General features: G+C 38.2%; 2 protein-coding genes across 7 annotated transcripts in view; one reads left to right on the plus strand and one right to left on the minus strand.

The window, feature by feature from the left end:
- Nucleotides 1–20664, minus strand: part of cerk (ceramide kinase) — a 35521-nt gene extending 14857 nt beyond the window's left edge. Inside the window, exons 1-6 of one of the 2 annotated variants that reach the window (XM_068306888.1) lie at nucleotides 20417–20664; nucleotides 9620–9751; nucleotides 8143–8265; nucleotides 5598–5723; nucleotides 4873–4939; nucleotides 2945–3090 (exon numbers count right to left, since the gene is read on the minus strand). In XM_068306888.1, coding sequence (XP_068162989.1) covers nucleotides 2945–3090; nucleotides 4873–4939; nucleotides 5598–5723; nucleotides 8143–8265; nucleotides 9620–9751; nucleotides 20417–20564 — 742 coding nt within the window. In that variant the 5' untranslated portion in view covers nucleotides 20565–20664. Of the gene's footprint in view, nucleotides 1–2944; nucleotides 3091–4872; nucleotides 4940–5597; nucleotides 5724–8142; nucleotides 8266–9619; nucleotides 9755–20416 lie in introns of both variants that reach the window. The other variant, XM_068306887.1, reaches the window with a different exon arrangement.
- A 1514-nt stretch (nucleotides 20665–22178) lies between these two features.
- Nucleotides 22179–25223, plus strand: part of tbc1d22a (TBC1 domain family, member 22a) — a 108450-nt gene continuing 105405 nt past the window's right edge. For all 5 annotated transcript variants that reach the window (XM_068307418.1, XM_068307420.1, XM_068307419.1 and 2 more), the window contains exons 1-4: nucleotides 22179–22369; nucleotides 22823–22879; nucleotides 24581–24764; nucleotides 24961–25210. In XM_068307418.1, coding sequence (XP_068163519.1) covers nucleotides 22308–22369; nucleotides 22823–22879; nucleotides 24581–24764; nucleotides 24961–25210 — 553 coding nt within the window. In that variant the 5' untranslated portion in view covers nucleotides 22179–22307. The remainder of the gene's footprint in view (nucleotides 22370–22822; nucleotides 22880–24580; nucleotides 24765–24960; nucleotides 25211–25223) is intronic.

Raw genomic sequence — 25223 nt, forward strand, 5'->3', positions numbered from 1 at the left:
CTAAAACAAAACTCTTTGACAGTTATACATTCGCCCATAATAAACATTTAAACATAATTTCCCATCGGGCTCTATGAAGTAGTCATCTATCATCTATCTATCTAGCAACTGTTTAATTGTAAAAGTTGGGATTCAACTTTTCAGTTTTCGGATCAATAGATTTTTACATACCTGGGTTTGTCTACACCTCTTCAATAAATCTGAAACTGTACTGTTAATTCCGATACAAATACAGATATTATGCAGCATGAAATAACCTCATTGAGGTGAATTTAAGAGGAATTTTAAGAGGATATTTAAAAATCATCAGAGGCCTAAGAAAATAAGAGAAATGTGTTATTAATCTTTTATGTACTGCTAACCACAGCAATGATAATAGATTGTAAAGGTGTGCTGACTGTAAGTACAACTGTAAACTGAGTGTGTAAACCTGTAAGCAATAGTTCCAATCAGTTATAAATGATGTGGTCCATACTTGAGTTTTATGCCTTTCAAAGGTGCAACCATGAAAGGACTTCAGCCGACAGATCTTGTTGGGTGGATGTAAGAAGATGTTTCAGTCATAAAGTTAACTCATCGGATAGCTGCGGGCTCCGGACCGTCATCAGCTCTATTCACCCAATAAATGAGGGATAAGAGACACCCTGTGCCATGGAAGAAACGTTGAGTTTGATATTAAATCTTTCAACTTCAGAGGTAATAAGGTCCTATCTCTCTTTCTGCACCACATGGTAGAATTTCAGACCTATCTGCCTTACTTTGATCATTTTGGAGCAGAGAAATGGACCTACTGCCTCTGATAAAGGATGGAGGGAGAGAGGCAGAGAAGAGAGTAAAATCTAACGAGTGATGTTTTGAGTTGGCTCACAGAAGCGTGACAGGGGGGAATCAGGCTTGTCATTCAGTGGTGGATGCTCAGATGAATATGAAGATGAGCTCCCTCCTTTACTTTCTCTGATTTGCTCCTGTGGTCTGTTTGAGTATCACTTATATGGCCTTTGCTTCTCCTCCTCCGAGCTTCGTAATCACATCCAAATGATTTCCATTTACCCCTGATAGTGCTGAACTACCTGCAATTGAGCTTGGTGTAAAAATGGCGACATATGTTATTTGACTATTTTAAAGCTGTGCAGTAAAAGCCAACTGACTTTGAATGCATTTAAGTGGTACACACAGACGTACTGTCCTCAGATGATCAGTGTTTTATTCCACTTAAGCTACTCAAATACTGAAAAATATTCAGAGAGAATATTTTATTCCTGTTTTCTTTTGGAAAAGCAAGATCATTTTAGCAGTGAAATCATCTTTACAATACAGTCAAGATGTTTTTCAGTGCAACTCTGATCCGGATATTGTTGCCGAACCCTGCATGCATGAATGTTTTAATGGCATTATCATATAGTGAGAAGTGAACCTTCCTGAAGCAGACGATAAGAATTCAATGTCTGTATTTTCATCAGAACGATGTAAATCAATCTCGACAATTTAAATTTCAGCGTGTCAAAGTTGACCTGGAATTTGATTTTAGACCATGGCGTCTAAAAAAAGAAAAAAAGTAAAACAGGTGGATGTCAAAGTGTGTGATAGTTGTGAGGTAGCTCTGTGACAACACCACAAATGAGGTCATGGCTCTCTGAAGTCTGAGAGTTTGATACCTTATAGAGACATTACCATATTGTTGACAGGGATTTTGATAAAAATCATAAAATATATCCAGCTAGCAAAGACACACTCTCTAATTTTGACATATAGATGGACATAAGCCAGCATGGCAGACCTCAGATCAGGTAAGAAAAACTCAGTAAGAGTTACTGTGCCAACACGTTAGAGATGCTTTACATTATCATCATTATTTGAGACATTACCTTTAAAAAGAAGTTTTCACTATGAGATAAATGGCTGGCATTAGTGGGCTGTTTTATGTCTTTATTAGTGAACTGAGGGCACAAAGATTAAAGCAAAGAAGAGCGACAGAAAGAGAAGAAAGATGGGAATGGCACACACTGGTCCAAGGCCTTGACTCAAACTGGGCATATTATATTTTATAGTCTGTCGAGTGCATGTTCAGAGATGCGCAGCTCTCAGGCCCATTTCATTCCTACTGGTGATGAAAACGTAGCAGTAACACATAAAAAGGACCAAATTAAACAGCAGGGCACTGTAGTTTTAACAAAAATCATTAAATAGGTGTATGCAGGGCATCTGTTGAGGACTAACACACATTTGGTGCTCCAGTATTTACATGTATGTTATGGTCGGACAGTATAGTAAAGGAACATGTCACCCAATGTAATATTCTCACGGCAGCAAGGAATGACAAAAATCTTTGTTTGTCAAAGGAACATAATTTGACACAGGGCACTTAAATTATAGGTACAGTATAAATGTCCCAAAAAACATCCTCAGCCTCCATTATTTTCGTCAAGCTGTACAACACATAGCCTGGTAGTGCTCAAGCTCCTATTGGGAAAGCTCTTATTGGGAAACCTGCACTGTTTCCATAGAGATACTCTTGTGTGAATCAGTAACCCCAAATCAGTCGGGGTGTTCACAGTGAAACCCATCACAGTGCTGTGAACTGGGTTTTTTATATGGATGAAAATGTTATAGCCATTTCTGAAAAGCCATCATCTCCTATTATTTAGTAAACAGTATGTACTTTACGGTAAAGTACAAAATGATTTACTGATGCTCTCTATAATTGTGTGCCTTTAAATGTCATTGCATACATTTTCTAAAGGAACCCTGAATTTTCTTGTTGAATGTGGGTAGAAGGAGGAGAAAAAGTTCTGTCCTTCAGACACATTATGGCACGTACACCTCCACATAAAGGTAAAATGTATGAATAGATAACGACACAAGCTGTTTCCAACATAAGACCTTCACAAAGTTTTACTTTGTAATGAAATCAGAGTAAGATGTGATTGTATTGGCTAAAGCTGACCTGCAGGAATGATCCCTATGTGTAGGGAACACGGCACCAGCTCAGCATCTGGTTGGTTCTGGTCCACGCCGTTGTCTATCTGAGTCCTGGTGACCAAACCGTGAAGGATTTCACTGAACATCCCATCTCCACCCACACACACCACCCTGGATAGACAGGTGATATCAGGATTAAAAATAAAAAGGAAGGAAAATGTGATAATAATACAAGTAAGCACAAGAACTGTGAAAATCTTTTGTCGCTTTTTTTGTGCCACTGTGCTTTACACTTTTTTATAGTTGAAATCATCCTGTACCCCGCAGAGACAAACCTGTAAATGATCTAAAGTGCAGAATAAGAGCATAACGGAGTCTGGATGTTTTGATTACAGTAATACAAGCTTGAAAATGTGGGGGGAAACCTTTCATATTATTGACATCTTTTATAATATCAGCTGCATTTTAACCTCGCAGTCTGCCCTTACTCATATGAAGCGCAGCATTATGCATTCTATATAGATTGAAAACATAAACAGATGTGACCTGTGCAGATACTTTTATAGGGCAACTATTTTACAGTCCATGTACTTGCTTCCAGAGACAGAATCTGATACATGCCCATAACGGTCGTAAAATGTGCAAATTCCTATATTGTATAGATAACTTGGTTTTCATTGAATGTATAAATCATTACAGCAAGCATGCTGGGTAAAGTCAGATTGATTTTTCTCCTAGTACTCTGAAAGAACCTTTTGTAAGGCTGCAGAGACCGCAAATCTAACATTTCCTCCATGGAGTACCTCAGGGATCTGTTTTCTTTCCATTTCAATTATCCATCTACAAGCAGCCTTAACATTTGTTATTAGTAGTTTCCTTCCGTGTAGATGGAAAGAAACTGCTCCAATTCACATGGGCTAAAGTGATGTCAACTTGATGGCAGTTAAGCACTTCAGGTCTCTGTGTAAAACGCTGATATTAAACTCTATTGCTATAGTTACAGAATTTTTCTTTAATCAAGATAATGTTCCATTAAAAAGATGAGTTATCTCTTCTACTGAAGTTTAACAGGAACCTGTAAAGACATTTAAAGTTCCCAGATGATAAATCCTAACGACTCAAATAAAGTTGACGTCTGTGCTTCAGTTTGAAATACTTAATCAACTAACAAATAATTTTAATTATTCTGGGAATTCCTCGATTCAAATTTCTTCTGATCTCAACATTATCAAATCAAATTTCAATTTGGCCAATCCTTTATTATCAAGAAAATCATAAACTCTGTCAGCCTCAGAAGGATTTTGCATAGCATGCATGAAGTGCATAACCTGCTGAATAGCTAATGTCAGCATGCTAAAAAGCTAAACTAAATGGCAAACATGATAAACACCATACCTCAGTGTCAGTGTTTGACTGCAGACTATGTGCACTGCACTGTTGTAATACATTTGTTATTTAATGAAATTTGATTAATTAAATTGCATGTATAATGTCTTTTTATTGTTGTCCTTGTGAATATTATTATTCATGGTTTTCAGCTTCCTTTAGATAGAGAGGATAAAAACAGCCTCTGTGTCCTACAGTACCAGCATGTTTACAGATGTTTATCTGCCGACTGGTAGGAAATCCTGATTGAAGGAGAATTACACAGACCAAAAACAAGAAGAAGCCAAAATGCTTTGCAAAAGGTCGTCATCTGTGATCAGAGACCCTCTGCTGAATGTTAGAACCACACAGGGCTTTGTCTCAGTGATTACAATCTGAGACTGCACAGATTATAGCAGGACAGGGCCTCATAAAAAACTCCTAACGTGTGATAATTGATACGCAGTTCGTAGACAAGTCTCTCAAGGGCTTTATTGCAATATGAGCAGACCAGATTAAACTCCATGTCACAATCAAGAACAAGTGTTCCACTCCTAAAAGCAGCAGTTATCCAGGTTGATTACTCACCCGTCATATTTATCTAGATCTGCTTCTGTTCTCAAGTGGTCCCTGGCATGATTGGCTCGCTCCGTGACTATGGAGACAAATTAAACATCACGCATTAGCACAGGTTCAATGAATGAGAATTTAGACTGCATGTTGAATTACTGGACTTCTTATGAGTGGACTAGCGCAACAAGCAGGCTATTACTGGCAATTGGAACTATAACCTAAGGAAAATTACTCCACTTTTGAAACATTCATGGGAACCTGTCATGCAGATTAATGTTCAGAAAAAGCAAAGGCACAGCAGCACAAAACAACCTAATTCAGCAATTGTATATTAACACACAAAATGAATCCTGTGTCCACAAAAGCAAAAACAATATTTCAGGAGTAAATCTGTTTACTAGGCATATAATATCAACACAAATACAATTCTGCAATGCATAGCAACTGTAGGAACTCCAGAGTGAATAGTATTCACTCTGATGGACCATCAATACCCCAGACTATGTGTACTTCCAGCAAACACTTATTGAATAATAGATGTGTTTGGATAGCCAAGCTTATCAACTATCACAGCTTCCATTAAGGTGGTGGCGTGATTAATGGTACTATAAGCCAAATCATATCCTTGTAAGCCTCCTCGGTCCCTCCGAGAGGCCGTAGTGGCAGTAGAGATCTATAAGGTGGCCATCGAGGCTCATTTTTTATTTAAATGTTAAAATAAGCCACTGATAGGGACACACCAATCACGTCGGCGGAGATGCAGGCTCGGCGAAAGAGTGGAGCCACCTTCTGCTCATAAATACGATTCCCAAGCTGCTTTCCTCCGTAGGGATTGATGTACACCAGAAGACGCTTCGGTCTGTTGGCTGCAAAAAAGAGAGGGAGGGTTGTGAGATAGTCATTAAGAGACTCACTTTGCACCTTTCTTTCTTTTTTTTTTTTTTTTAACAAATGAGTTACTGACAGCGGTTTTATGAAGTTTTCATTAACCAGAGACCTTTCTCAAAATGCTCAGTCAAACTGACTGCGGCCCAAAACATCGTGCTCAAGAAATAAATGGTGTGTCTACTGACTATTGGAGGAGTGTGAAGCAATTCAGAGGTGCTGCATCATTCGGTGATAAACCAACAAAGTGCTGCGATGGAGAATGCTAAATGGCTTGTTTATGGCTGCTATGGAAGACTGCATTTAGGACAACAAACTGAGATACAGCATCTGCACAAATTGAAAATAAATGGATTGGGATCAAGTGTTAAACGAGCACAACAAAATATAGAGAGCAAAATTGTTTGGCAATAAGACAAAAGTTCCATTAGATTACATAAATTGATTGTCAGTGGGTGATATAAAGGTGTACTTTGCAGAAGGCTGGCACTCCTGAAAACACAGAACCTTTATCTTCACAATGACTGCAGTTAATTTTCTTGAATTGATTCAACCCGCCACAAAATCTGAGGCAGAGATAATTTCAAATGAGATAAACCTCTTGTACACACCTGGTGCTACATCATGCTACGCACACAGCCAATGCTGCAGGATGGAATCATGAAATCAGTCTCCAACCCTTATTAAAAGGATGGAGACAAATAAAACTAGTGTCATCATTTGATAACAGCCTGTGTTAACTGACAACAGTTTTGAGGGCAGGAGTTGGTGATGATTCATCATGTGTTCAACCCTAACACTTGCCTCATCTGGTGAATGAGTCACCCAGGACTTGTTGCCCTTGTCCCAGCTTGTTTGAAATGTGTGCATCAAATTCAGCACGACGAAGTTTTCATAAAATTCCCCCACATACATTACATAGCTTGTCTTCATACTCGGCAAAGGGTTATATTTTGTTTAATCTATCAGCATCCCGATTCTTTTTGCAGCTGATGGTTAATACACCATGGGAAGTAGGCTTTACATAAACAGGCTGATCTTTTGTTCCTAATGATGCATATATTTTGAAGGGTCATGCACAGCAAACCTTCCTCTCAGTTCTTTGTCCAATGAAAATAAAGATAAATTTCATCTCAGACTAATCAAATGTAAATAAGTACAGCATTTCATATTCTAAGAGCACTTCAGTATGCAAAAGAGAGATACTGTATATAGAGAAATCCTCTTCGTGTTGCATGCCAAAACTAATCAAAGTAGATTTTACATTACTCTGCACTTTTTAAAATTTGCAATATGTCTACATATTAATATTTATATGTTTTATCAAGCCATCTTTGCTGGCTGCAGTCTTTATGTCTGTTCCTGTGAGGTTCTGTCGAGGAGAGAAATGTTGGAGATCTTCTGCTGAAGATACTGACACTCCTGAGGAACAAGAAATGCTCCTTATGGATCATAATGCAAGCTCTCAAAACAACCTGATAAAGGATGAAAAGATCTCATTCAGCAATAGGTATTGTCTTAATTGATGAAAGTTAAATGTGCTTTTGTATTAAAGTACAGTTGGGAAGTTCTTACTGCATGCTTTATGAGCGTAGTTTAATTTAATGCTTTTATAGAATTCTTCTTTGTGACTTCTTGTCGAGCCTTGAGACTACTCATAAACCAGCATGTGGAGTTATTAGAAAATTGATAGAGATGACTGAAAAGTATACTTTTGTATGACAGAAATGTGAATATACCACTGAATACCAAACACTTTCTTGGTCTTATAAATGTTGATCTGTAAACTGTTGACTTACTGTATATTTCTACCATTTCCCTCCAGGTTGCCTCATTCTCTATTGATATAACCCATAATAATAAAGAAAAACAGTCTTAGGTATTTCAGTATGTTCCTGAAGGCATACCGTGTTGGTACGGTGTGAAAAGAGGAGTGAAGGTTTTCCTCGGGTGCTACAGTAATTTACTCCATGGTGATGTCCCAATAAAGTAGTCCATAAAACAGGATTGTATTGTATGTCCCATATGCACATTGCTGTCAGCTACTCAAATCACATGACATATAAAAAGCCTGTCCCTCACAAGGCACCTGTTGCCTCCATGCAGAATGAACTGCATCTAATTGTGTGGTACGCTCATTTTACTGTAGAAGAAACTGTATAATTTAAAGTCAATCTGCAGCTTTCATTCTCATAGTTACTGTCCCCCTTAAGGTCTGAGCAGTGCACTTTAATGGCTACACATAAACCACCAAATATGTATGTGTGTGTGGAAAAACTATAAGCAATTCTCTGCATGTGACACTTTGTTTCCACCTTGTCAATAATTTGATTCTGATGATTAAGTTCCGATTAAGTAACCTACTGCATCTGTCAGAGACCGTCATTAAACACTACATACTGAATAATGACAGCTGCTCATTGATAATGTGGATCCACTGCTCACAGAGTCCCTGACTGGTGCAGTGGAAGGTGACATCATTGCAACACCACTGGTGCCGCCTTGTCCTTCTGATGGAGGAAACTGTAATGACACAAAACAAAAGGAAGGGACAAGGTAAGAAGCAGGAGAACAAAACACAATTGCACATTTGTCATCTTTACTCTTAGATTTAAGGTTTTGCCTTCAAAATTTGATTAAAGCATTTTAGACCTCGTCTCCCGATAGACAACATCACAACAAGGTTCGACTATTCAAATTTCATATTCTTTTGTTAAGAATGGGGAAACAAAAGTGTTGGTAGGAGAAAGACGGCATCATCAAATCACAAAAGATTTCGCAACGGATTTTCAGATTGCATCCTGTTGTGCTAAATAAAGCCTTACCTTCTGGGATATGCATCACTGTAAGACACCCATAACAGTTTGTCAGCTGTAACAGTACAGTATTAGTGGGCTCATGGGATGATCTTTTTATATCTTTAAGAGGTATAATAGTCCATTTTCTCATTTTGCATAGATTGCATTCATACCATCTTGCTTTGCTACACTGCAGACTTGGCACTGACAATGAACTCCAGCCTTATCCTTACCAGCCAGTTCAATCAGATTCTTGAAGGAGAAAGTAGGCCATGTAGGAGGGGGAAATCAGTTAAATAAAACAGCGCACTGCTGATAGTCGACAAAAAGTGGAGATGGACCCATGTAATATCCTGCAAGGGAACATTGGTGAAGTATTTACATTAAGAACCAAAAAAAAGCCCAAAATTCTATACTAAGCACTTTAACAGCAGATGCACTCATGGGGCATTTCAGACTATCACATTAAGTGTCTTTTTCATCTGACAGAACACTTAACTTTTCGGGCATGTTCCTCAGCCCAAATAATTTACAATACCTTTACAATGGGGTAAGCAGGGAGACATTTACGGTAGACATAAATCATCCTTTAATATGTTACATAATCAGGGTGTAAACAAAATCTGTCTCTGACGCCTAGTTTCCACCCACTGTGGGAAAGCATTTGAGTTGTTCTCTGATTTTTGGTGAAAAATACAAATCCCATCTTATTTGGATATAATCTAATGGCTCAACATGAAGCATTAGTGCGTAAGTAACTGGCAATCTGCCATCTTGGACCCAGCAGGCTAAGCTGTGAGGGACTTCTCTTGTTTATCCATCACTTTCAGAATTAATTCTTGTGTCGGATCTGATTAGGAATTGTGGACAAAGATCAATGGAGTACAAAGCGGAGACATCCTGTTGTTTTGTGCTTAACGTGGGTCAAACCCCCAAAACATGAGATCCAATACGGGCTGTAATGATGACTCTCCTTCCTCCATTGCTACAAGAAGAAATTTGACAATTGATTTCACAGGCAGCGTACTGCTCACTGTAGAAAGTATGAATGTAAAACAAGTATCAATGAATTTTGATACCTGTGAAGGAGTGGGGATACAGCTGGTCCAACTTCGATTTTTTCGGACCTCTCCTGGTGTCCATATTGTCCTGATCATCATCTCTGGTGTTGCAGATGGCCACTATGTCACACACCTGGACAACATGGCTGTCTGCTGGAGAGACATGAATTCATTAATATTTAAATCATCCATATTACATCCTAATAAATGCATGGTGTTACTTTGCTATAGCAGATTTATTCTGTACGATAAATAATCACACAGATGGGTAAAGATTACAAAACCAAAGAAATGCAGAAATCATATATACTTAGGTTAAAATTACAAAAAAAAAAAGAAGCAACAATTAAAATGTATATGGCAGTAGCGGCTCATATCACACAAATAGATTGCTCATAAAGAATCACCGCCTGACTCTGCAGCTGTACTGGCCACCTTTTCAGATCATTATTTCAGTTTTGTGGTCCAAAAGGTTTACTGTTTATTGTTTCCATTCAGTCTCACCACTCATGCTCATCTCCAGATGTAATACACAGCTGTATCGTTACAACAGCTTAGATAAGCACAGCATCCACTAAATTTTAAGCACCAAATGGCACAATCAAAGTTGCAACATTTAACAGCTAATGGTCCAAATATTTTCCTCATACTGGTGGAGACCCAACCAGAGTCAAAAGAGAACTTTAAACTTTTATCTGATTGACAATTATGCATCATTTCAAATTTGAAAATATGTTACAGTAGTAATGCATCTCAATTATTTCATCTGCTGAAAAAAGTTTGGGATAAATGAATGATTGTTAAATTATAGTCACCACATTAATTCATTCACTTACAAAATTATCCTTTGTTAAAATGACAGCCTGGCAGTCAATGAGAGGACCGAAACAGCGACATCCCAAGAGACCTGGTGAGTGTTTGAACTGAAGGAACTGTGCCTTCTCGTTCTGCTTTCCCATGGGAAAGGGATTCATGCTGTTGGCTTAAAATGACTTTGGACTGAAAGACTTTGGCAGCATTTGAATGGTCCACTCATTAACAGAATTTGTCTAGTATGGTGTGATCGGATTCCTCCTGGCAGTAATGGGATGGATCAGCTATCTTAAACAGCTTCTAAGTGACATCAAAGAAATTGACAGGTATTAATTTAATGTGTTTGAAAAGTCAAGTTTGGGCAAATTTGGAAAATCATTGAGAAATTATATTTTTCTTTCATCTCCATTCTGGTAATTGAGAGTCCTGAAATGAAGAGAGAACTAAAGAGGACAATGGAATCGCCAAGATATGGACTTTATAATCAAGCTACACAATAGTTGGAAGGTGATGACTAATATTCATTTGAAACTTCAGCTTTCATCTTTGAATGGCTTCTATTTAAATCCAGAAAACCTAAGCATTAAGGCTCGTTGGATGGCGATACTGCTGATAGATGAAGTTCACAGGGTGACTTCACACCAGGAACGGAGAGTATTACTCAAAATGAGTTTCAATGACCTCTATAAATACATGATATTCACTGCAGAATCACCTATAGATTTATTCAACCGCTCTGGAGAAACGGATGGAAGAGAGGCATGACATATTAGCTCTCTGATATGTGAGAGAGAATAAGACATTATTAAGATATTATTTCTTCCTCCTATAAAAATGACGCATCATGTAGGTATTAACTACTTCATGATCAATAGGGAGAGTTACGTCACATGGACAGTAACTTTATTTCAGAAGAAAAAACAATTAAAATGTAACATGAAGCACTCTGTCAATGTGATTTTGCATGAAATAAAATAAAATAAATAATTGATCATACAAAGTTACAATGACAAATCCACTCACTGAACTGCATATCTTGCACTGCCATGTAACAGTACATATAATTAAGCTCACCTCATCTTACATATCTTTGACGTTTGACTGCGTTATGAAGGATTGTTTGTCTGGATGTATTAACCAAGTGATGAACTGGCACTTTGTCCATGATGTTCCCACCGTTTCTTCTCCTTGTGGTAAAGGGGTTAGGGTTAAAGCTCAGTGTCAAGGGGGAGACAGTGTGGGGGCGGCTCAGGGAACACTGTCAGGGATAGAAAATTAATTATAATAGGTGACTGCTCTTTCTCCATGTGTTAGCGTACTGGACCTGAAATGTTTTGCCTCTTCAAGATTAAAAGAAAAAGTACTCTATGAGTACTTGACAGTCATTTTATACCATGATATGTTCACATTGATACAGCTTTCTTGTAGTGAAGTGAAAGAACAAGAAATGTCAGAGGATAGCCATGGTGATAATAAAAAGGGCATGTGAGCAGCCAGACATTACTGGGGTGGCAGTGGTGAGCACAGAGAGCAGTGTCTTACCTTCAATTTTTAATAGAGCTGGAATTGAAAATGAGACATTGTGATTTGATAAGGCAGACCAATGAACCCACTGTTAGCGCTATGGACTGACCATGATCACCTAGACTGAATGCAGCACAACAGCAGCTCAATCTGAGATGCCACATTGCCAAAATTAATGCATCATGCAGTCATGTACTTCTGTTATTAATGATGAAGTATACACTATTTAAGTATATGTGACAATATTAATGACCTCACTTGGATCTGTTAACAACTAATAATATTGATATAATGCTTTACTAAGTAAAGCAATATTGATTCTTAACACTACAATAACATTCAGCCTATTCTCTCATTAATACTGTACATGGATGTAATAATTAACTTGCAGAGCTAACCTTGAGATGTATAAGGTTTTGTAATTTATAATGAAGTCCTTTTATTGACTTCATGGCACTTCTTCTACTTCTTCCTCTACTCTTGCACGACCTTTTAGCGTAACTATAAATCCCAGTTTCTTTATCCAAAGCTGCAGGTGAGCAAAAGTAGAGAGGCTCTATTCAAAGCTTTTTCTCAGGTGCTATAACTGTTCTTCACTACACACTTTCTGACAAGTTCGAAGAGAAAGAGCAAAAGGGTTACCAGTGACATTAACAGTAGCTCTGTTCTTGTCATACACCCCTGTGAGCCTTGACAGTGTGACAGCAGGCCACTAGTCATCACAAGTTTTATCATTTACACCCACTGTGACAGGTTAAAAGATTACAAACACTTTTGATGTCTTGTTTTTTTGACAATATATCACTCAGTCTAATACGTGCCGATGTGCACTGACGCAAAGGATTATGTTGAACAAACAGGTTCTAAGATGTTTAAAGTATACTTTACACATGTGTGCATAAGATTAGAGAAAGTAATTCTCATCATTCCAAAGTACTTTTAGTTTTACTCCTGTTTTTCAACATACTATGCTAATAATTTTACTCTTAGTACTGGAATCACCAAAGGTGCTCTGAGGATACTCTAAACATACACAGATAAGATAAAGGAAGCTATATATATATCTGATATTATCTTCTGCCATTTATGCTTATTGGCATTTAAGTCTATGGTCAGAGTTATCTATTTATGCTTATTGGCATTTAAGTCTATGGTCAGAGTTATCTTAAGGTAACAAACAACTGCATTAAATTTGAGATACTCCAACATGGATCTTGAACTTGCTATTTATATCTTTTCATAGCAAACATTTACCATAGCTTTACAATGACATTGAGTAGAATAATTCTTGAATAATTCCTTTTCTAGCTTAACCACTACACATTTTTCTTTTTTAACTCTTCCTCTTCTTCAAGCAGAGAAAGGTGTATATAAGGTACTTATTTTTATACTGATGGTAAATCTACTTCTGTAGGAGACAAAAGAGAAAGAAAACTTTGGGTCAACAAAAGCGGTGCTTCTCTCTGTAGGCGGACCTGTCTATTGAATAAGGTAGTCAGATTAAACCTCAAATAACCACCAGTCAACAGTCCTGATGAGCTGTGATAGGGAAGAAACTCAAATAATGAGATGTTCTGCCATTCTGGTACTGGCCCTGTAACCCAGATACAGTATGTATTCACAGAGGCACACAAGTGAACAGTAATCCCAAACACTGCCACACAATAACCTTTCCATACTTTTAGTTATATACTGCTCCTTAGATAAGCGATAAGCTCTCAGCCGTACAGAACAGATCCTGCCTGCTCCACTCTGACATGCATATCTCTGTGTCTGAAAGAATCATAGTTCTGGCAGTTATCCAGCAAGTACTACTCATACAACTAAGGCTTAGTAAGTCACTGTGAGCCAGAGAGGTCTGCAAAAAGTCTGCTTTTGTGGACGAGAAAGACTGCGTTGGGACAAAGCATTCAAATTTTGTCTTTTAATTGTTGTCGTTGCTGCCCCTGCATATGTAAGGTAAGCTGAAACAAATCAAACCAAAACACTTCATGATCAGCAATCATGTCCTCCAGAAAGTTCTATTTCAAGGTGATGCATAATTCTTCAAATAGCAACAAACAAATAATCAGTCACATGGAGGACACCCTTGAAAATATCCACATGAAAAACAAAAAACATTGCCACATGAACAACATTCAAGGTATGACTGATTAAATTTGTGTTTCTTTCACCGATGTATGATTCCCAGCAGCATTTGGTACAAGTATTGGAGGAAGTCATGACATTTTAAATTAACGGTAAATGAAGTATTCCAAATGTCTCTCGAATGCCAAAATTGTACATTACTGAAACTGGTGTGATGTATCAGTATCCAAAAGGTGGACCAGGCATGCAAACTGTTCAACTCCAGACAGGTTTGTACAGTATTTTTTCAATAAAGATTTGGCTTTATAGTGGAAATCCAAAGTTCACATCTGTATGTTAAATAGTTAGCTGCAGAAAACAGGTGGTTAGCTGAGCTGCATTATAAAGCCTGGTAAACTAAAGGAATAGCTCCTTCGACCTTGTCCGAAGCAACATTATCTATAGCATTGCATGCTAACTAAAAAACTGTTAACAGCAGGAAGCTCTTGCGATGCAGAAGGGAAAGACTGGAACTGAAATCTCACAAGGTTGACTGCCATATAAATAAGGCCAAGTCGAAATAGACGTTCACATTGAATTAGGACAATGATTCCCTGACCCTGGCATGTGGATCTTAAAGCGCAAGACAGGGAATTAACCTCAAATTCTGGCAATGGCAGAGTGTCGCCTTGCCCCAAGTGTGAATGTAATCCCTCACTTCTGGCTTTGTTAGAGTCTTTCTCTACTGAGCCAGAAACATCTCAGTCCTGGGGGAGCTACTGGTTTCCATTCAAACCACATGAGATAGATTAAAACCTTCAATCCACCGTAATCCACTGTTAAAGGGCCAGAACCAGTATTGAGATTTTTACTCAATTTTTATTGATTTGAATTGTACTGATGATTGCGTGCACCATGTTCCCATCATGTTTGCCACAGGTTTCATGTGTCATATGTCAACAGATTCTGAATAGAATCAAAGAGTGATTATTTCCTCTTGGGGACCTGAGACCTGGGTAAAAAGATCCAGGATCGAACATTCATTCATTACTTTTCTTAATGATGAGATGATCATTATCAGACTATGGATATATGTAGCATTTCCAATCTATTTAAATGGCATGTTTCTGGTGGTGGATGGAAGCCGGAAAACCTGAATAGAACTCACACAAACATGATGAGTACAAACAAACTCCACACAAAAAAGCCCCATGTGAAACCAGAACCCGGAACCTTCTTGTTGTTAGGCAACAGCGCTACCCACTACGCCACCGTGCTGCCCAATACCATAAACTGTCATTGAAATTGTAAAATTAATTTGCTCTTAATGATTAATTTCTCTGTGAGGGTGATCAAGATGTCTTGCTGCTGGTAAAACTATGCACTCCATTGAAATTGTTTGTTCATGGTAAATAAACAAGTACATCTATAAAAAGTTCTTTGACTGGATTCACGATCCTGTTAATCCTGCTTCCCTACAACTGGGCGACATCTCACCCGACAGGATTCCGTGGAACTTGTGCATGGCAGCTAATGTTAGCACAACGACAAATTTCTTGTCACACACTTGGTGTTTTACATGAGGGTGTTGAAAAGATCCTACAACAGAACACTTTTAGCTGACCATATATATTTGAGATCATGTTACAGAATTTACCTTAACTTCATATATCACACGGATTCCCACTTGTTTGCTCAGGAGATTTTGTGTATGATATCTCTGACAGAGCAGCACCTGGCCTCACCCTTTTTTCAGTCCTCTGGCAGCAAGTTGTCATCATATTTATATTCTTCTGTTGTTCTCTGCACCCCTCCCTCTACACTGTGGCTCAGTATGTAATCCCTTTATTGTTACTGCAGTTTGGCACTGACAATGTGTTGGAGGACAAGTCAGTGTCAGCTTAAAGAAATGCTTTTGCTCTGAGGCATTTCCACATTATTTATCATGTTTCCTTATGACCTTCCTGCTATTTTATGTTTTATGCTGTTTTCCAAGTGACATGCAGCATGGGCGCAAGAGAGGGTATCGCATTTGAATAAGGGTGAAGAGCTAATCAACCTTGTTGGGTGATATAATCTGTAATTAAAACATATTAATGTATTAGTCAAAGAAGGGCATGGACGTGTTGTTTTGCAGCTGAAAACACGAGTTATTGTCAAGCAAAGTGGTTCTCCACCTGTGAAGGACTGATTTGTGGTGTAATTAGCTTTAGAGGTCCTAGTATTTACTCCTATTGACCTGAGCCTCAGGTAAATAAATACAATCAATAGAATGGGGCTGGTATAAAACAGAGCCTACACAATCTCCAGCTGTCTTTTTTTTTTTGGCTGCATTTATTACTCAGCATCTTCCTTCCTTCTTCCCTGTGCAGCTGTCTCTCAATGTACAGACAGGGCTCTGCATTGAGAACCAGTTTAGATTACAAAACATAGATCTGCCAGGGTACACATAGCAGAGAGCTTTCAAACAAGACATGGATTTCTCTGAGGCACAATGGGCTTGCTAAACCAATGCTTAGGCAAACAGATGGACAGGACGGGAAAGAGAGAAGGTGTAATGGAAAGAGTCACTAGGGGAGGCATGATACTGCCAGTTCACTCCCAATGACAAATAATCCAGTACAAGTCTTTATTGTCAGAGTGAAATACAAAAACATTTTCTGTAAGGAATATTCATCACCATGTGCTGCTTATTTGACAGCTAGCCACAATAGATGCTTGGTTGTAGGGATAATTTTTTTCGTGATCCCCAGAAGATGAAAAGCATTATTTTTTTTCGGTCTCACCATGATGAATGTTTTCATGTCTTTGTTTTTACTGGAATATGTTAAAGACTACTGACATTTGACACAGATATCCATGGTGCCCAGAAGATGAAGCTGTTGTTGAGAACCTGACTTTTACACGCATGCAGCTATGGTCAAGATGTGTACTTCACCAGTGTAATTTCTCTATATCTGCAAAATATATAGGCCGAGACTTGAGCACAGATGTTCCTGGTCCATACATCTTCAATGTATGAACCATGAACAGCAATGCAAAGCAAAGAAATTGGATTTGGGTAAATCTTTAAGCAATTATTGGATGTATTTTATCAAATTATGAAAACATAGTCATGTCGGTCTCACACCAGCAGTAGTATAAAATTTTTGTGCTTGTGATTTACTCTTTGTGTGTTGCTTTAGTGCTCATTAGCAGATGCTAATATGCAAAACTGAGAAGGTGACAATAGAAAATCTCTAACTAGCAAACCAGCAGCTCATTTGCATTCTGATTTTGATGCTCAGTGTTGTCTCAAAGTCAGAAAACCATTTCACACAGCTGCTAGAAATATTGCAGTCATCTTTGAGACCTGTTGTTTTTGTATTCACATCTGATGCACAACATCATGTAGCTTTGTTTTGCTTCTTTACTTGTTAAATGTGGATTTCTGTCTAGGATTTTATTGCAGAGGAATTTCTGTTATGCTGATACCCTATTTTCAGCCTGATCTCCAACATTTCCAGTATGGCTATAAGTGAATCCCTGACTGTGACGTACTGCATCTGTATCCATCTCCACCACATGGGAAAGCAAATATCTAACCCCCATTGCCAAGAGAGGTATATCTGGGTTTAGAGGACGTATTACACATGAAGCATAGTTATTTGGAGAGGGCCTCATAGAAGCATATAATTTATTCTAGATTTTCCACCAAGATGGGATTCTGCATCATGTCAGAGAGGTGACTTTATGTGGGTTTAAGATTTGCTCTTGCTTCAGAAGCCATGCCATTTCATTGACTAGATTTTTTGTGTGTATGTCTGTGAGGGTGAATATGTGTTGAAATAAATAAATAATAAGGATACCCTGTCATGCTCTCTAGTCAGCAAATTTGACTGACAGATGCTCTGATACAACCAAATCCACTTAAATGTCAAGCAGTAACGTCCACTAATGTTGTCTAAACTGAAGCATCAAGACCAGAGGGAGGCTTCCAGCTCAAAACAATTCCTCTGGGCATTTATGGCAGTTGTGTCTCAGCTTGATGGTTGGGAAAATCTAGTGAGGGAAAAATGGAAAATATGAGCTGAAGAAGACTTGTCAAACTTGAGTCACGCTGTATGATTTCCCGCTATCAGCTGGGATTAACTTTGTCTGTCTTCTCAGCGCTGCAGCGGCTTCACTGACTTTTTCTTGCAGTTTAAATATTACTTTATAGAAAATGTTTGTACCAACTAACATGTCTCCTCCTGATAGCTCAGCTTGCTTTGTCACATTTTAATTTTTTTTTTTCACTTTTAATAGAATGAATTGAAAAATGTAAGCACCAAGGAAAACAAATTCATTCTTATTCTGGTTTGAGTCATTTGCTTTATTACTGCTACTTCTGGTTTATCATTGACCATGCAGATCAACTGATGTCTTGAAACACAACACTGCAATGCCACCTCCAGTGAAAACATCTTAAGGATATTTCACTAATTAGTCTCATGCACCACAAACAGGTTTAAATTTGAGGTAAAATCCTGGAGAAGCAAAGTGTGGCAAGCTTTTTTAGTCAATGATGCAAGTCAAAACCTAGAAATACAGTCCATAAATATAGCATTTTATAAAACCATCATGGAGAATTCCTTTCCTGTAGTGACTAATTAAACACACTATTTACTACTAATAATATCCAGTGTTTACACAAAGCCTGGAAAAGATAAATACACTTCAGCACCTTGAGTCATTTTATTTTCCTGTAAAGAATGGGACTTTATTTGTCTTGTTTAACAATGATGTTGACTTCATTGGCTATTCATTAAAAGTCTCCTTGATCGCTGCCTCCAGAGTAAACGGACCTGCTCCCGTCACTGGGGAGAGATTTTGATGCCGCCATGTTGAACATTGACTCAATAAACGAAAGTCTTTATGACAGGTTACTACAGGGCACTTGGTACCACTTTGAGAAAGGTCAATGCCCAGGTTTGAACTCCAGTTTGTACAACCGTCTGTAATCACTTCACTGGGTAACCTGTCCTGACGGTGTCCCTGCTTATAGGCATACCCTTCTCTCTGAACGGACGTAAGAAAGCTCACTCAAAGTTAAAGGATTTTGTTGGAAGTAGCACTGAGGTTTCATATTGCAACCAGCTGAATACCCCTTGCCTCACCCTCCCCTATGGTGGCCGCTGAAAACATGAAAGACGCTCTCTTGAGTGTTCGTTGGAGTTCTGGGAGAACCTGCTTCCTCTGTAGACATAAAGAGTTCACTTATGACATCTGATGTCACACCCAAACTAAAATATTGTGCTTATTTTTTCCTTTTCAATCCTTCTTGGACAAACTCTTAAAAAAACACAAAATTTAAAACAATTGGCTCTTTAAAGGCTGAGAGAAAACCTGAATTCAAGAGTTTTTCACAAAGGTCATCGAGGCGGATGACTCATTTTATGAATGAGTTGTTGAGTTTGTGAAAAATGAGTGAACCTTATACTGTGGAACAAAAAAGCAGTCAACCCCTACTCATTGTTGCCATGTGAGAAATAAGCCTCTTAATTATGTTTGACTCAAGACTCTGTGTGACCCGCTCTTGTCAGAACCCCAACTACAGTCCACAACATGACCTGACAGTGCCTGCTCAACATGTGCATGATCCTGATAATGAGTACAGAATGGGAAGACAGCTGCCTCAGACATTTTCTTTGACACGGTGACAACTAACTGGAAGGAGCAATAAGGCTTATTTATATTTCCTGTACTTTGTGAAAATAAATACATCATTTCAAGTCTGTAGTCAAATATACCCATGTTTTTATGGACTCTTTTGATTGGCATTGATACATCTACAAGAAGACAATGAAGACATGAATGTTTCTACAAGGGAAATGACAACAGTAACCGAGGTCACCTTTATGCATCTAGTAAATAAATAGCTAAATTGGAGCCAGTGATAGGCCTTGCTTGGTCAATAAGGGCATTATAAGCATAAAAATATGTGGATAATGAGCTTTTCCACTTATTTTGTTATTCTAACCGCTCGAGGAAACATCATCTTTATTGTATTCACACACATTTGTGGTATCTCAGCTTGAAGTTTTACTACACTGCCCCCAGTGATATGTAGTGGTACTGCACATTAAGCCTCAATAAAAAGTACTGTATACAATTATGGCAAAAATGAGTGCAGCATAAGGACGCAAATCTCCATAGCAGTATCCACATAGTTTATTTTGTCGTTGTGGTTTTTTTTTACACTATTTTAAATGTTCTTTGCGTTTAAACAGAAAAAGACAAATAAACCCGCTTCTCAACGATCTTTTGATGATGTTATGACCAAGTTCCTTAATATTTCAGTTTGTGAATTTTTAAAACTTGAACAAAATCAGTCGCTCTTGGAGGACAACAAAGCTTTACAACTCATAGGCTCTTCTACGTTAGACTCACCTGTTTCAGGAATGCTGCTGATGCCACAGTTTGGTGTCCTGGTCGTATCAGTTTCCTTCCACGCCAAAACACAACGATTTAGCACAACTTCTACATGTCTGTACTCCTGAAAAAGATTTGATGAAAACAATCTGGGTTGTTTTTCCATAATACTATTAAGTAGTGTCTTTCGCTACTTTGTAAATTCTCATTTTAACTTATAAAAAGCCGCGTCCACCGTCTACGTCAGACTGAATCAGCCGGTTACTAACATGTTCCTGCCAGCAAAGAGGTGAATCAACACAAAGATCGTATATTAAACAGATGTTACACTGCTGCCTATTTTCCATCAGGTACAAAGTACAAGGTGCGCTTGCGCGCGCACACTTACACACACACACACACACACACACACACACACACACACACACACACACACACACACACACACACCTTCATTTTCTTGCAGAGGAGCAGAGGAGACGATCGTAGTCGTCTCACTCGCGATCGTCTCATCTACAACCATTTCCTCTGGGCGGCTGCTGGAGCATAACTCAATCTGACTAAAGGCGAGAGGCGGGGTTCACCCCCGACGAGACGCCACCTCATCGTGACCACAAGAAGGACAAACAACCATGCACTCTCACACTCACATCTACGGACAAATCTGAAAGAATGCCTGCTGTATCAGTAAATAATGAGGGAGGGAGAGTTTATACCATATATCCTACTGAACAATCACATCATCAGCATGTTTTGAAAACATTTGTCGTATAATTCATGACTAAGGGCAGTGAGGTACTTCATTACAATTCCAGAGTGACAGCTCACGATACATTATCCCCTCATAACCATAAGACACTGGAGCAAAAAACAAAATACTGTACCAATTTGCACCTCCGGAAGTTTTTGAAAAATGTGAATTAAGGATAAAAATCATGTAGATTCGTTTCCCTTTATTTTTTAAATTACTGAGACAACAAGGGGTTTTGCTGCAAAAAAATATTTTCTTGAGATCAGGATTTTGTTGTATGACACAGGGAATAAAAGTGAACCTGCGTCTGATACTATATTAATACTTCATCTTAATTATCATACGTTCAAAGGTTAATATAATGACTAAAATTGAATACATAAAACAGACAGGTTTAAACAATGTACGTTCAAATAATTGTTGAACAAACTATATGGTTGAATTTTCAATAATAATTCAACAATTTTGTCAGTAAGAGATAAACACTTATTAAGTGTCAGAATCTGTATTCGGTAAACTACGGGACTCTGTGACTGCACTGTGAAGAAAATTATGCTGTACTGTAAATTTTAATATGACAAATAACTTCATAATCTCTTACACAGCTGTGTGAAGGAATGAATTGATTTGCTTTGTGATTTGTGCGTGCAACATTAATTGAATTAATCAATATAATTATCCTCTAATGTAATTGAATTGTGTCTGAATAATTATGTGTTAAAAATTTACGATACAAACAACGGTAAATCTTAAAAAAAACATGAAGGCTGTATTTCATCCTGCTCCTCTAAACTAGAGTGATCGCGACACTTAGTGAAACTAGGTACACTATTCATTTCTTCCTTCTCAGTCTCTGGTCCTGATGCTGGTGGTCTTCTCTTTTGATTGACACAGCTCTTGTCGGAAAGACAGTCGACGATGACGTAAGAAGCGCACGTCGCCTAACAGCAGATCTCACTTGTGATTGGTTCACAAAGAGGAAGTACCTGTTCGTCCAATCAAAGCAGCTTTTGCCTGCCGATTAAGCAGTATCAACATGGCAGCTTTCTGAGTTTTGAAGGAAGGGACTTGGTGTAAATAAACACAAATTCCACGTTTTCCACATAACGACACAATTCCTGTGTTTGTGTTCGGGACTGTTTGGACCGTAGTGGGAAAATGTCGACTGACGCTAATAAAAAACAGTTCTGGAAAAGAAACGCAGCGAAGGTTCCTGGCAGGTGAGTGACGTGTTATCTCCTTTCGGCTAGCTCAACATAGCTAGCCTAACTCAACTGGCCCTTTACAATTGAACTTCATACGCAGCTTTTGCTTTCATTGATTATCCTGCTGTACTGGTTAGCTGGCGAGTTTTATTATTTGCAAACCGTCATTCTCCTTGGTAAAATAGCGTCGCAGGAACAGTCCATATCATTCTGTTGTTAGCTGGATAAGAGCTAAATTGCTAACCCTTGAACAACACCACAGTCACAGAGTTGTCAGAAGTGATTCAGTGAGCATTTTATATTACGAAGGCTATAGATACGACCATGAAATAAACAGAAGCTCTTTCATCCCTCTCGGTCACTGTAATTTAAGCGTGCGATTGTATTATTTTGGGTAATAGAAGCTAACATGGATATCTTGACAATCACTTATGATTTATCTCATTCATTCTGTCTTCACTTTCTCAGTATTCAGCATGTGTATGGGGCACAACATCCACCTTTCGACCCGCTTCTCCACGCTAAGTAAGTTAAATGTATTTCATCATTGTGGATATATTCACTTCACATTACTTTGTTCTATTAATCTAGAGAAGTGTAGCTTGTTTTGGTTATTGAAATGGCTGTTTATATCTTAGTTGTTAAATAATTTTTTTTGAGCCCTAACTTTGGTTATGTTCAGACTTAATGTGTTCACTTTAACTAACTTTGTTTTAGTTCATCTCAATTCATAAAAATCACCATTTGGCTGAATTGGGGTATTTGCATAACAGCCCATTACTTGCTATTACAATTCCCTCATACAAGACTGTTATTTGTCTTGCATTGATTAATACTGGACATTTGCTACATCCCTGTCAGTAATGTGATTCTGAACTTGACAGATAACACCAATTGTGACGTGATGGAATGTTATATAGTAATCTTAACTTGTGGAAATAAGTATTTACAGTATTAGGTATAGTAGCATATCCATGGTAGCTTTTTGTTTTTCCTGTATATCCAGTCCTGCTCTTCAGTGTCAGTGAAAATTAACCCACGCTAAAATGTACTGGGCAACTAGTATATTAATAGCATTTTATGCATGTAGAATATTTTAACTAAATAAAATTAGAACATTTCAAATCAAAGGACACAGAATGTCATTGCTACATGTTTACAGGATACACAGTTTGAATGTGTGTGAAATAATGTTTATTTGAATTAAAAAAGGATAAAAGAAATAATTTAAGGTATTACATGTACAGCTTAAAAACAACAGAGAAAAATCTTAACCTTTTTTTCTCTTAATTTTTTTAAACTATCAGTATCAGTAGGTTAGTCTGGAAATATTTATGTATTTTATTTCTGCATCCAACTTTCTCTTACTATGCATGCGCGCACACACACACACACACACACACACACACACACACACACACACACACACACACACACACACACACACACACACACACACACACACACACACACACACACACACACTCCATGCTAAGGAAAAAAACCTATTAATTCTTTAATTTTTTCTGACTTGTATTTATTTGTGTAGATTTCCTCAGAGGATTTAATTTAATTTGGTTGTATATTGTCAGGGTATCTCATAAGACTCAGTTTTCTTCTTTTTAATATAATTAAGCTAATATGAAAAACTAGTTTTCATCTCATTTTCCTTTTTTCTGCAATGCATGGTGAAATAGCAAATGTTGAGTGTAATTGAATTCTGATTTTGTATGCATCCCTTGTTCACACTGAAAGAAATGGTGTCCTTGCAGCACAAAGCTGGCATCACCACTACTTTGTCTTTTAAATACAGCAAGCTACTCTCTTGCTAGTGTTATAAACCTTTGATTCAAGTGCTATAGACAAGAAGTGTAATAGTGACTCATACACATGTTTTATTAAGAGAATTCTTTTATTATCTTTTTCAAAATGCGGACTTTTGAGTGACTTTTCCCAGCCTTAGTGCTTTCTTTTAGTATGTATTTTTTTTTTCAGAAGTATGCTGTTGTTTTGTTTCCTTGTCAACAGTTGAAATTGAAATTATTCCCTTCTCATTGCTCTAGTCTTTCTCTTTTTCCTCACTGTGATTATTTATTTATTTCCTGCCTCAACTTCTTATTCCTCTTTTCTACACCCACCTCCCCTCTCACACATTTTTCAATTCCCTTAATCTCTCCCTCTTTCCCTTATCACTGCTGTTTCCATTGCCCTGTCTTTGTCCTCCAGCCTGATTAAAGCAGGTAATAAGCCTCCTCCAGCCACACCAGGCAAACCCAAGAAAGCCACCACCTTTCAGGAGTTTGAGAGCATTACAAGTGATGCCTGGGATGTTGGTGATGATGATGATGAGTTGCTGGCCATGGCGGCACAGAACCTTAATATTGAGGTGGTCATGGAGACAGCAAATAAGGTAAATCATTCACATGCTGTGGCTTATATTAAACAAGGGAGCCCGTAGCTTGATAGAAGCAATGGAAGCTTTTGCTCAACGGTTCCAGCCTTGGACACTTTTAAAATACTCTGCATAGTGATTTACTATTCTGTCAGTTATCAACAAAAGCCCAGGCTCACCTGGGATATGCCTTGTTTTTCTGTCAACCAAACAGGTGATCGAGAATCACAGCAAGCAGCAGGAGAGACAGAGGCAGGATGACACAGCGGAGCTGGAACAGAGACAGGAAGACACACTGGAGGAGTGTGTAGAAGATGAGGAGGAGGATGAGGAAGAAGAGGAAGACAGGATTGGGGAAGGAGATGTAACAAACCCTGAGGTGTTGTTTGGCTCCCACAGTAGCCCCTATACTGATGGTCGCTTAGTGAAGTCCCAAAGCGAAGCTCCGATTGGGTCACCGAAAGGTTAGTGGACACC

Source organism: Antennarius striatus, chromosome 22, assembly GCF_040054535.1.
Source record: "Antennarius striatus isolate MH-2024 chromosome 22, ASM4005453v1, whole genome shotgun sequence".
NCBI classification, from domain to species: domain Eukaryota; kingdom Metazoa; phylum Chordata; class Actinopteri; order Lophiiformes; family Antennariidae; genus Antennarius; species Antennarius striatus.